This window comes from Myxine glutinosa, chromosome 2 (genome assembly GCF_964187855.1).
Source record: "Myxine glutinosa chromosome 2, kmMyxGlut1.1, whole genome shotgun sequence".
In the NCBI taxonomy this organism is placed as follows: domain Eukaryota; kingdom Metazoa; phylum Chordata; class Myxini; order Myxiniformes; family Myxinidae; genus Myxine; species Myxine glutinosa.
The window spans coordinates 99,526,387-99,540,550 of NC_136262.1; the positions used below are offsets into that span (position 1 = coordinate 99,526,387).

Sequence of the window (14,164 nt, forward strand, 5' to 3'; positions counted from 1 at the left end):
GGGAGAAGGCTGATTGGTCTGTAGTTGCTAGGATCTGTTTTTGCACCTTTTTTGTGCAAAGCGGTGATGTTGGCTGATTTCCAAGCAGATGGCAGTTGACCTTGAGCAAAAGAGAGGGTGAAGAGAACAGAGAGAGGGTGAGATAGAGCGGCAGAGCAGGATTTTAGGACCCGTGGGCTGATGCCGTCAGGTCCAGTTGCAGAATCAGAGTCGAGGGTTGACAGAAACTTTTCCACCTTGTCAGGAGGAAAGGACACGGAGTCCAGGAGCAGCAGGGTACGACTGGGTATGGTGGGTACAGAGAGGGATGGGTTTGGGACACAAGATTTAGAGGCAAACACAGAGTTGAGGCATTCAGCTTTTTCACGTGCGGAGTCAGCTGTGTAGCCGTTTGAGGTAAGGGAGGGGATGGAGGGGGAACAAACACCAGAAACGGATTTGACCAGACGCCACCAGGATTTGGAAGAGGGAGACAGATAAGAGAGTTCGGTCTTGAGAACGGAGAGATATTGTTTCCTGGCTCTCTTGAGGGTGGACACACACTTGTTTCGGGCTTTGTGAAAGGAAATGAGATTTCCTTCCGTTGGATTTGCTTTCCAGGAGACGAAGGCAAGTTGTTTCTGGGCAACAGCCTCACCTCATTTAAACCTCAGACATTGAGTTTGATTTGCTCTTTGTTGTTGAAGTGTGCGGCGTCACCATGCCTAGATCAAAAGAGCTCTCTGCGGCATTCAGAAAGAAGGTTATAGATGCCTACGAGTCTGGGAAGGGATTAAAAAGATCTCCAAACAATTTGAAATCGATCATTCGACTGTCCGGAAGATCATGTACAAGTGGAGAAGATTCCAAACAACTGCCAACTTGTTCAGGCCAGGCCGCACCAGCAAGTTCAGCCTGAGAGCAGACCGCAAGAAGCTGAAAGAAGTCTCTAAGGACCCCAGAATGTCATCACGGGACCTACAGGTAGCTCTTGCCACTGTTGATGTCAAAGTGCACGAGTCTACCATAAGAAAGAGGCTGCACAAATTTGATCTACATGGGAGGTGTGCCAGGAGGAAACCTTTGCTGTCCAGAAAGAACATCAGGGCAAGACTACAGTTTGCCATTGAACACCGAGGCAAAGACCAGCACTTCTGGAATAATGTGCTCTGGACAGATAAGTCAATGGTAGAGCTATTTGGCCACAGTACCAGAAGACAGGTTTGGCGAAAACCAAAGACAGCATTTGACCACAAGAACCTGATACCAACTGTAAAGCATGGTGGTGGAAATATCATGGTTTAGGGCAGCTTTGCTGCATCAGGGCCTGGGCAGCTCACCACCATATAATCCACTATGAATTCTTCATTGTACCAGAGGGTGCTTGAGGATAATGTGAGGCCATCTGTCGGAAAGTTGAAGCTCAACCGAAGGTGGACCTTGCAACATGACAATGACCCTAAACATACCAGTAAATCCACCAAGGAATGGCTGAAAAGAAAGAAATGGAGGGTTCTGGAATGGCCAAGTCAAATCCCGGATCAAAATCCCATCGAGATGTTGTGGGGGGATTTGAAACGAGCTGTGCATGCAAGAAACCCCTCAAACATCGCAGAGCTGAAAGAATTCTGCATGGAGGAGTGGGCAAACATTTCTCCCAGTCGATGTCAGAGACTGGTGGACAGTTATAAGGAATGCCTCCTTGAGGTTGTTTCTGCCAAAGGAGACAATACCATCTATCAGAACCAATGGTGTACTTACTTTTTCCACATGCGAAATTTGCATTTATGTTTACTTAAATTATACAATGGACTACAAAATGTAAATGTTTCATGATATTTGTTATATTATATCACCTTTATCTATCAATATTGTTGAAATGAAGATCAAATAGCTGTATGTTGAAAAAGTCAAAACTTTACATGGGGTGTACTTACTTTTTCACGTGACTGTATGTTACCACTACCATAAGCCATCCCCCATCCATACTCATGATCTCTTCTACACGAAATGACCCCATTCCCAAGCACCCCAATGTGTCCTTCTCCCACTCCCCTTGATCTTGCTCTTCTACTCTTCTGTTAGTGTTTCCCCCCCTTTCCATTTTGTCACTTTGCGTTCTGCTCTCGCTCTTCCATGAGCCTCGATCATGTTTACAAAAAAGCCCCCAAAAAATAAAATAACTGTTACATTGATTGTGTTATGTTGTTTTGGGTAACACCTTCACATTGTATGAAAACATCTCGATATGATCATTACATGGGTTACAGGATAATTACATGATAAACTAGAACGGCACTCAGTAGAGAGCATACCTCCACCAGGTGAACAGTTTACGTTTTGTATCCCAGAGTAGACCAGAAAATCACAATACAGAATCACATTTAATCAAAATCATCCGTCCACAACTTTTTGAGATATCCTGCTATGTATCGTCTTTGGCCCTATCTCCCAATGGTGAAGAATCACTTAAACAATTCTACTAGCCGGATCCGAATCTTCACCAAAATTGAATCGATTCTTCCTTGTCACACACACAACCTGTACAACAAGTTTCGTCCAAATCCGTCCATAACTTTTTGAGATATCCTGCTTTGTATCGTTTTTAGCCCTATCACTCAATTGTGAAGAATCACTTAAAAATTAAATAATTATCATATCCGAATCCATTTTCAGATCTTCTCTAAAGTTGAATCGATTCTTCCTTGTCACACACCCAACCGATTCACCAAGTTTCGTCCAAATCCGTCCACAACTTTTTGAGATATCCTGCTTTGTATCGTTTTTGGCCCTTTCACTCAATGGTGACGAATCACTTAAAAATTCTAGTAGCCGGATCCGAATCCGGATCTTCACCAAAATCTAATCATTGCGTCCTTGTCACATACGCTACATCTCTGCCAAATTTCGTCCGAATCCATCCACAACTTTTTGAGATCTCTTGTTCACAAACAAACGGAGAAACAAACAGACAGGGGTGAAAACATGACCTCCATCCACCTTTGGTGGTGGAGGTAACAAACAGTTACAGTGTTGTGATGAAAATTTTTACATGTTTATGAGAAAGGATGAAAGCATGACCTCATGTCAATGAACAATTTGTCTTACCTTTTAATTCTCAGAACAGTCTCAGCTTCATTGGTCTAGTGCAGGGTCTTCCTCACCATTGTTGGGTGGACCACTGCGCCACATTTCCACCAATTGGCGTCCTGCACCACCGCCGCCATCTTTAATCTCAGCCCTAGGAGGGCAAACCCTCCACCAAGCTGAGGGACAGCAGAATGAGGATTTCCTGCGATGGATCTTCCCAGCTGTTGTTCCACTTACAGCCACTCGGTCACCACCAGGTAAAGACAGCCACAACATGAGAAATCGCTTTATTTCAGCACTCTTACGTTCCTCGCAATAACACTATAACAACAGTATAACCCTTCAGTGTTGCCCACCTAGATTTCAGGTATGAGGTGAGGTGAATTATTACATCTCAGTACCACATCATTTCGTACCATGTTATTCAGTACAATATTAACTAGAACGGCACTCAGTAGAGAGCATACCTCCACCTGGTTGGCCATATCACTCAATGGTGAAGAATCACTTTAAAAATTATACCAGCTGGATCCGGATCCGGATCTTCACCAAAATTGAATCGTTTCTTCCTTGTCACACACACAACCTGTCCACCAAGTTTCGTCCAAATCCGTCCATAACTTTTTGAGATATCCTGCGATGTATCGTTTTGGCCCTCTATCTCAATGGTGAAGAATCATTAAAAAAAATTTTTTTTATCATATCCGAATCCATATTCAGATATTCACCAAAAGCGAATCTGTTTGTCCTTCTCAGACAAGCAACGGGTCCACCAAGTTTCGTCCAAATCCGTCTGTAACCTTTTGAGATATGCTGCTATGTATCGTTTTTGGCCCTATCTCCCAATGGTGAAGAATCACTTAAACAATTCTACTAGCCGGATCCGAATCCGGATCTTCACCAAAATCTAATCAATTCGTCCTTCTCAAATACGCTACATTTCTGCTAAATTTCGTCCAAATCTGTCCACAACTTTTTGAGATATCTTGTTCACAAACAAACTGACAAACAAACAGACAAACAGACTAGAAATCCGTCAGAGACCAAGGACTTGCCGGAATGTACTTTTTATCGGCCATTTTGGATCATTAAAAGTAAATAATGACCTCTGCCAAAGTTAAAATGACGTGGGTTTAATCTCTACATGAGAGAATTCCACTTAGCCATTTGGGCGGTGTATAAGCCAACAGATCGCTGTCTCCATCGATCTTGCCAAGGCCGTAATACCTATCGGCTCAAAATCCTTTTGACTGTTGACTTTGTAGTTTTTACAATGAAGGAAACACGTATCGGGAGTACATACGACATAGCGATTGTGAATGTGACAGCTCTGAGGCGTCTTTCGCTTCGCATCGCAGTGACGGCGAGCACCAACATGGCGGCTGTAAGATTAAAATCTGGCTTCAAGCCCCTTCACCACCGAAAGCCTTCAACCAAACATATTAACATGCTCCTCACCCTTCATTCCTGTTCTTCAAAGCAGAGTGGTAAAAATTGTTGTATCGCCATTATATATTACTAGCATTGGGCGCCCTAAGGGCCGGGCTTCAATTGGGGGGCGGGGCTTCAATTCGGAGGTGCAAATGATTGGGTGACCATCGTTTTGGGTGACCTTGAGCTTGACCTTGGGCCAAGAGAGTTAAAAATTTGGCACAGTCTATTCCAGGGCAAGGCAAATATGTGTGTAAAGTATGGCGATGCTATGTGCAACGATGTAGATGTAGTACTGCGCACAAAAACAAACAGACAGACAGACAGACAGACAGACGGACAGACAAACCAACCAACCAACACACTTGCCGGATTTTTTTCCGGCAAGTAACAAACAAATAGACAGACAGACAGGGGTGAAAACATAACCTTCATCCACCTTTGGTGGCGGAGGTAATCATGCACCACAATATACAGTAAATGCATCACACTATCACACTCCACCTTTGGTTGTTGATGCTCTGCTGATGGGAAAAAAACTTCCTATTTGTGCATCTATAGTCACAGGAAGTAGTGATTTTGTCATTGGAAGGGCCCCTCATGGAATGACTACAATTTGTTCAGCACAATTGACATCAACGTGCTGTAATGATGAGACACCTGAAGGTGATATAGTATAACCCTTGTGGCTACCTCCACAGTAAAGTGGGGGCAAACCTAACATTGCTTATTGTGCAGAATTACACACTAAACTGTAACTACTACAGTGGAGTACGCGTGTGTAGTGCGAAGTTGAAAAAGTGTATAATATTTTAAGTCGAAATACTCTGGTTGTGCCATGGTCATGTGGATTATTTTGCTCTTCTTCAATATGCAGACCATCAAGTTTATGACAAAGAATTTGTGATCCGCCGAGCAGCCACAAACCGCGTGCTCAATGTTCTTCGTCACTGGGTTTTCAAGCACTCGCAGGTCCAGTACCCTTTCCCCTTCTGTTTGGAAAGATGATAAAGAGCATTGTTCCATGTAGGTCCAGTTGTTGTGTGAAAAGTTTTGTTTTTGCCATCGCCGCCGAAGTTGCAATCTGTTTCGGGTTGTTCGTCAGGCTGTCCGTCTGTCCGTCCATCCATCCGTAATAGGTTTTTCTTACCGCGATAACCTAAGAATGGATGAAGTTATCTAAGTAAAACTTAGTACAATTATGTATAATGATGTAAAGATAAACGGATTAGATTATGTGGTCAAAAGGTCAAAGGTCAGAGGTCGCATTAGGTAAAAATTCTGTTACTGCACTAACTTGTGAACTAGTGATGGGATTTTGACCAAACTTGGTATAAGTATATATTGTGATGCAAAGGTGAACTGATTCGATTTTGGCATCAAAGGTCAGAGGTCATGGCAGGTAAAAATGTGATCCTTCAGAACAGCTGAAGGGATTCAAATCAAACTTGGTACTTGCATGTATCATGATGTAATAATGTGGACGGACGCATATCGGTCGACATCGCAACGTCGAAGTGTGCTATTCTAGTTTTGAAATAAATAGTCTCTCGATGAACCCCGTCGGTGTTTGTAGGACGTTTGGAGCTCAATTCTTCAACAATTCATGGACGAGCTGCTGAAGGTTTTGCCATGCCGAGTAAAGGATTTGGACAAATTAAATGGATACTACACAAAAATAATTAGCTTTCATAATTGCACAGTTTTTCTTTTGCCATTCATTTTATCGTATTTTATTCGTTGCTTGGGAAAACAAAAAGGGTTGGTCTGTTTCGAGTTCCATTGTGAACTGATGGCTCTTGATGACCCAGAACTCAGGTATAGCGGCAGCAAGCGCTTACGTGATAGTCAGGTTCACCATGTTTTTTCGTTCAAAATTTTGGTAGATTAGCAAAACTATACATTTTTGGAATATTCAGAGCATGAGGAATCCAAAGATTAATGTTTACATTTGCGTAGACACCTTTGCGAAAATGACACTCAGGACAGTGATGAAGATCTGTAAAAGCATATTCCTGAACGGTATAGACCTAGTAGAACCTGTGTATAGGACTTATAGTTCAATCTGATACTACCTATAACTTCCTATAACAACCTATAACTTCAAAGGACCTGCAATATCATGTATTATGTAATACAGTTATATCACAAATATAAAGACAATGGTTTTCAATTACCTTTGTTTGTTGCTTTTCTATAACCCTGAGCACTATTTTGAGGACTTTATTGGATTCCTTGACCCAGAAAACATAAGATTAGCATATTTAATTAAGTCTCTAGATTGACTAGAAGCCGAGATCGCGCAAAATATGTATTTTATGGTGGCCATTTTCAAAATCCAAAATGGCGGCCATGCAGCTGTCTGTGCAAATGCCAACATTGATTTTCAGATGCTCTGAAGATTCCAAAAATGTACAGGTTTGCTAATCCCAAAATTTTGAAAGAAATTATATTTGTTAACATAGTGAACCTGACTATCTTCATCACTGTCCTGAGTGTCATTTTCGCAAAGGTGTCTATGCAAATGTAAACATTAATTTTTGGATTCCTCATGCTCTGAATATTCCAAAAATGTATAGTTTTGCTAATCCACCAAAATTTTGAACGAAATTATATTTGTTAACATAGTGAACCTGACTATGACACGAATGTTTCTATAGTCTTAGTATCACCTGTTCGAAGGATGTCGGACGCCGAAACAGACAGAGTTGTGGTGTTCATCAGAAGCCTTCAGCTGTTTATTGGTAATCCAAAGCTCCAAAAGCTCCCAAAGGATAAGACTCCCAATCGGCTCCCAAAGGATAAGACTCCCAATCGGCTCCCAAAGAATAAGACTCCCAATCGGCTCCCAAGGGATAAGACTCCCAATCGGCTCCCAAAGGATAAGACTCCCAATCGGCTCCCAAAGTATAAGACTCCCAATCGGCTCCCAAAGTATAAGGCTCCCAATCGGCTCCCAAAATATAAGACTCCCAATCGGCTCCCAAAGTATAAGGCTCCTAATCGGCTCCCAAAAGCTAAGGCTCCTAATCGGCTCCCAAAAGCTAAGACACCGTGAAACTGCATCAAACAAAACGATATACAAAAGCATTAAATGGTGTCCATCTGCAGCACTGAATGGCATCAATACAAGGCATGCAATGAGGTTACATGAAAACATACACTACATGGCCAAAAGTATGCGGACACCCCTTACAATTAGTGGATTCGGCTATTTCAGCCACACTCATTACTGACAGGTATATATAATCAAGCACACTGTCATGCAATCTCCATAGACAAACATTGGCAGTATAATGGGCTGTACTGAAGAGCTCAGTACTTTCAACGTGGCACCGTCATAGGATGCCACCTTTTCAACAAGTCAGTTCATCAAATTCTGCCCTGCTGGAGCTGCCCCGGCCAACTGTAAGTGCTGTTATTGTAAAGTGGAAACGTCTAGGAGCAACAACAGCTCAGCCGGTAAGTGGTAGGCCACACAAGCTCACAGAACGGGACCGCCGAGTGCTGAAGCGATAGCGTGTAAATATCATCTGTCCTTGGTTGCAACATTCACTACCGAGTTCCAAACTTCCTCTAGAAGCAGCATCAGCACAACAACTGTTCGTCGGGAGCTTCATGAAATGAGTTTCCATGGCTGAGAGGCCGCACACAGGCCTAAGATCACCATGCGCAATGCCAAGCGTTGGCTGGAGTGGTGTAAAGCTCGCCACCATTGGACTGTGGAACAGTGGAAACGCGTTCTCTGGAGTGATGAATCACACTTCACCATCTGGCAGTCCGACGGACGAATCTGAGTTTGGTGGATGCCAGGAGAATGCTACCTGCCCGGATACATAGTGCCAACTGTAAAGTTTGGTGGAGGAGGAATAATGGTCTGGGGCTGTTTTTCATGGTTCGGGCTATGCCCCTTAGTTCTAGTGAAGGGAAATCTTAACGCAACAGCATACAATGACATTCTAAACGATTGTGTGCTTCCAACTTTGTGGCAACAGCTTGGTGAAGGCCCTTTCCTGTTACAGCATGACAATGCCCCCGTGCACAAAGTGAGGTCCATACAGAAATGGTTTGTTGAGATTGGTGTGGAAGAACTTGACTGGCCTGCACAACCCTAACCGAGTTGTAACCCTAACCCTAACCCTGACCTCAACTCCATCGAACACCTTTGGGATGAATTGGAACGCCGACTGCGAGCCAGGCTTAATCGCCCAACATCAGTGCCCGACCTCACTGATGCTCTTGTGGCTGAATGGAAGCAAATCCCCGCAGCATTGTTCTAACATCTAGTGGAACGCCTTCCCAGAAGAGTGGAGGCTGTTATAGCAGCAAAGGGGGAATCAACTCAATATTAATGCCCATGATTTTGGAATGAGATGTTCGACGAGCACATACAGATGTGATGTTCGGGTGTCCACATCCTTTTGGCCATGTAGTGTATAACAAAACAAGCATCACAATCATTCAGTTAGCCACAGAAAGAGATGTACTAACCGCTTTTAGTCCTCTTGACTGAACAGAAAGCGCTTGATGCAGATAAGAACCAGAACAGCGCTAAGCTCGCATAACAGGCCTCTCCATGCCAATGGCCTCGTGGTTCGATCTGAACCTTGCAACACAGTGTCGCTTCACTGCACGGTGTCAACCTCGCAGGGTTCTCTGAGCTTTAAGCTTTGCAGGGCACTATGAACTTTGCCTCGAACCACTCACAGCGTGAAAGTCTTCTCATCGAATAACCACCTAGATTGCTCCGTCCAGAACATCCGATCAGACTGTTTAAACTAAAAGGCACGTGGCTAAAAGGATAACTCTTGACTCATCTACAAATGTGATTACTGGCATTGCATGAGGTTCAAAACCCATAATTACCCTTGCCAGAGGAGAGGATATTGCATTTGGATTTTCTGTCTGTTTGTTTGTTTGTCTGCACAAAATGTGCCAACATAGACCACAATTTTTCCACGTTATCTTTTCCAACCGAGTACCTCCATAAAGTATGTACAATTAGAATGTGAATACGTCTATAAAATAGGTACTATAAAACCACACAAACACCACACAAAACAAGTCCTGGCGAAGGTCACAATCGTTGATTGTTGTTTCTAGTTCTTAGTGTATTTTTCCATTGCGTCTACCAATGTGATATCTTATAATGTCTTTGTATTGTACGTGATTTATGTAAAGTTATCAGCCTTAGATCAATATGAAAAATAGCCCCCAGTGGGCTGTTTTTGGGGGAACCCCCCTCGGAATCCGCAGATCTGAAATCGAGAAATCTAAGATAGAGCGATCCTACAGACCATGTTGTAGAAGGGCTATATCGGGTTTCAGTGCAATCGGTTGGTAAATAAGGGGCAAGGAGGGATCTGAAGTTTCAGGGGGTAACCCCCAATGGGAGCCTCCATATGAAATTGAAAAATTGAAGCCTGAATAATTGTACGGACTCCTGTCTTGTATTCATGTGTCAAGTTTCAGAACAATCCACCGGGTGATAAGGGAGGAATGGCAAAATTAGTAAAAAGTTAACGGATGGACGGACGGACACCACGACCCATTTTATAAGTTAATCTCTTCGGGATCGAGATGAAATGACCTAAAAAAGCACCTGAAATATTTGTATAAATGGAGTATTCTATTTCATAATGTATGTCTGTACTATATTGTGCTAACTGTATATATTGTGCTGACTAATTTGTGCTAACTGGTACAACTTCTTTGTGGTACGTCGTGACGAAATGTCCCGTTTTTACAGGATTTTGAACGGAATCAACAACTAAAGAATTCTGTCATTTCATTCCTCGAGGAGGTTTTGAAGGATCCCGAGATTTTGGGACAAGAAAGGAAGGCAGTCAATAACATCCTCAGGTGATGGTCTGGTGACTTCATCACAAATCTCATTACTGACGTGTGGGATATTAATTTATCTGAATAAATGTCGAAGCTCATACAGTGTGAATTGGTTTTGAAGTTATTCATGATTACATATATATGTGAACCTCCTTCAGACCTATATTCGACACAACAATGTGGTGCAAATATTGGATGATGTCCCGATATTGGATATTGGATGATAATAATGTATTGCCACCTGATTGTACAAAATTTGGGAGAATGAAGTGGAGGAGGACTGGAGATAAAACACACACAAATTTAAATTGTGTTTTCATAAAGACATGTATTTCTAGATCATTCTCGTGTGTTTGTATGTGGTCTCTCACCTGAGAGCAATAATTTGCAAGTTGTGTGTCCATTCCAATGGCAGGACTCCAAATTCACTGCGATCAAATGCAACCTGACATTATCTGACAGAATTACATAGGAACTCGAAAAGGATGACACTGATCAACATGTGAATATTCCCATGATAACTAACCGGGTAACTACCAGACAACTTGAGATTGCGTTATCCGTCTGATTCCACCAACACGTGAAGGGAGAATTTTCTGGCTGACATTTTTGTCCTCCGCCACTGGGGTCTGGTGTCAGTGTTCAGGTGCTCAAAGCTTACAAATCAGAACTGGCTGATTCACTTTCTCTGTACTTCGCATATTTTTTTCCACTGAATTCTTCAATAATATGATGGTGTGTGGCACAGGGCCCTGCTTGCTGGGGTCTTCACCAGTGGCATTTCAAGGCCCTTTTTATACTCGGCTGTCAGATGTCCTTTTGGATTGCAATGATTGATCCACTATCCTTTAAAGAAATTTTATCTTCCACAATATTCTTGTAAACTGGCATCCATTAAAGCAGATTTCTTGTTCTACTTCTATAAAAATCACTTTTCCATCGTATGGGGAGATTCGCTCTACCAGTTTGCAAATTATTCCATTTCTCAGAATGGTTCTTCACTTCTGGCTAACAAATCAATATCAAAATCTGCTCAACAACTTGGAACATGACCTTGAACCACCAAAGCTCTCACACGTTCACTTTGTCTCTCCAAAAGTTTTTTTTTTGTTTTTTTGTATACAGAGTCGAGGCTCGTGAAAGAGCTAACATTTATCAAACAAACAAATCAAACAAACAAGCAAACAAAGTATATAAAAAGGGGAGCGGTCGACAAGATGGGGAGAGAAGGGGAGGAAGCACACAAACACAACATTTGAGAGCAGGGACATCGGGAGATGTGTGGGAGGGAGAGGGCTTGGGGGGAGGCAGGATAGGTATAAAACGCAAGGACACCAAGGACTTCCAGGAAAGAAGTCGGCACCTCAAAAAAGTGGATTTTGGGTGAAATTAGCGGGGGTAGAAAAGATCAAGGTTTTGGATTGGGGAAGGTAAGAGATGGTGGTGAACAGCCGTTTTAAAGACCTGGAGGGAGGAGTGGGATTGAAGAGAGTGAGGGAGTTTGTTCCAGAGGCGGGAGAAAAGAGGAATGAAGGAGTAAAGGTGAGCAGAGAGTCTTGATTTTGGCAGTTTAACCATAAGAGGGTTGCAGGCAGATCTTGTGCGACCTGTAGGAATATTTGGGGGACAGAGCCCAGAGAGAGCTGGGGGAGCAAGGCCGGAGAGGAGTCGGTAGAAGACGGAAAGACCACCAACCTGCCTGCGGTGAGTAAGTGAAAGGCCCTCGGAGATAGCGTCATCGCGGGAGATTCCAATGATTCTGAACGCTTTGGTTTCAAAAGCGTGAAGACGAGCTGGGTGTGAGGCAGGAGCACCAGCCCAGAGGGGAGAGCAGTACTCCATTGAGCTGCGGATGAAAGCCTTGTATGTGGTGAGGAGCTCAGGTGTGCCAAGGAAGGACTTCACACGGCGGAGGATGCCCAGTCGGCGACTGGCTTTGGAGGCCAGCTTGGAAATGTGGTTTTCCCAGGAAAGATCATGGCAGATATTGAGACCCAAAAGCTTAAGTGAGAGAACTTCTTGGAGAGGATTATTCAGAAAGTAGATGGGAGGGTTGTCCAGTCCGTCTTTTCGGAGAGAAAAAATGTCCTCTCGGCAAAATGTTCGGCAAAATGTCCTCTCAATTTACTGAGCAACATCTTGGAGAAGTGCAGATCAACCTATCTTAAGCTATCACCCTTGACTCTTATTGGACTGAACATATCTCTAAGGTAACCATCTAAAAGGTTGTTGTGAGTAGTTCATCTCTCCATTGATGTCAATCTCCTTACAAGGTGAGAATTGTATGGACTGAAGAGCAGCATTTTATAACGTGAGAAGTTGTAAATTTATTCTGGAAATATTCGCATCCTGATGATGAAACATTGTGCTGGTGGCTCGGATTGAGATGTTATCAAATATTTTAGTAAATTGTTCATTTCCTCCTTCAGGGCTCTTGCTCAAGATGAAAAGCACGAGGAGCATCTTACGTTGGACAGAGTGATCTCCCTGGTTTGGCTATTGTACTCATCACTTTGGCTTCACAAACAGTCACAAGGCTCATGAATGCTTTTCAAGGGGTTTTGTGCTACATGTGCTTCAGAGAACTTAAGAACAAGACCCACATTAATGTTGCTGTGTAAATTAAGTGCTAAATATAAATCTGTATCAAATGCGTCATACAAAATGGTTACATCATCACTGTTATGTTTCTCTATGATGAGTACGAAAACAAATAGTTGGCCACACCAAGCGAGAAGATAGACTGTGCCATGTGATGCATGTGGACGATGCTATTCCATGATGGGTTATCATGGATCATAATAAGCAATTGTAAAGCATTCTAGGCCTTGTTGCTTTACATTGGGCCAACTCTATCTCCTTCCTGTTGTTTTTGCTCCAGTGCTCTAAGACCAGTCCAGCGGCCTTGGAGTCCCTACCTTCTCTAGAACTGGCTGAACAACTCACCCTGCTGGATTGTCTCGTGTTTGGCAGCATACCTTACGAGTACGTCTTGCGCTGCCTGTCTGGACCGCCGGTGGGGTTCTTGTACATAGTGATATTCTGAAGTATCGCATTCCTTATTGTACAAGGATGCGGCGCTTGAAGAAATGGAGAAAAATAGAAGCTCTTACCTAATTTCTCTCTCTTCCAGTTTAAACTAACAGGAAATATTAGCCAATGATATAACAACAACACGAGTTAAAATTCTCAAAGCATTGAGATAAGGTTATAAATTCTCAATTCAACTCTATCTCAAAAAAAATGTTTGCTGAGGTCATCCAGTGCTAGTGGCATCCATGGCTTTTTTTATACGAGGCTAAACGAGGCTTAAAACAAGTTTGTACAGGGACATAAGGCCTACACCCAAGTACGAAGCGTAAACCAGTATGTATAAGTACATAAATCCAAGGTTTTTGGAAGGAAAAACGTAGTCTTGGTGCCGCTGATCAACTTTAATGTTGTGAAGAACTGTAGAACATGAAAGACGTTACGATACTGCTTCCTCTGTTTTCGTTTTATTCTGTTTCATTCCTGGATCACTCACAAAACCGAACCACATTTACCATTGCATTCATGTAGCGCTTTCTTTCTTTTGTGCCTTTAATCGCACTTCCCTCCATCCCAATCTACAATCCTGATGGTCAGTTGTGGTCTTGCTGACCATGTGATCCTGAAAACCCGTTTTGCAGTGAGTGCGAGATCACAGTGGTTATAATCTCCTCAAGTCAGTACCCACCTCAACGTTATATTATCCATGTCTGTGCCCCACCTACACCACACCACTCCAAGTCCCCACAACCAACCCCCTGTACAATGTCCTTCCCCACCCATTCCATGT

At 43.0% G+C, this 14,164-nt stretch overlaps 1 protein-coding gene across 1 annotated transcript in view; it reads left to right on the plus strand.

The window, feature by feature from the left end:
• The window catches only part of LOC137421520 (ras-specific guanine nucleotide-releasing factor 2), a 139,154-nt gene that overhangs the window by 107,779 nt on the left and 17,211 nt on the right, over positions 1-14,164 (plus strand). Inside the window, exons 17-21 of the mRNA XM_078771347.1 lie at positions 3,102-3,326; positions 5,378-5,472; positions 10,250-10,362; positions 12,774-12,834; positions 13,226-13,329. Coding sequence (XP_078627473.1) covers positions 3,102-3,326; positions 5,378-5,472; positions 10,250-10,362; positions 12,774-12,834; positions 13,226-13,329 — 598 coding nt within the window. The remainder of the gene's footprint in view (positions 1-3,101; positions 3,327-5,377; positions 5,473-10,249; positions 10,363-12,773; positions 12,835-13,225; positions 13,330-14,164) is intronic.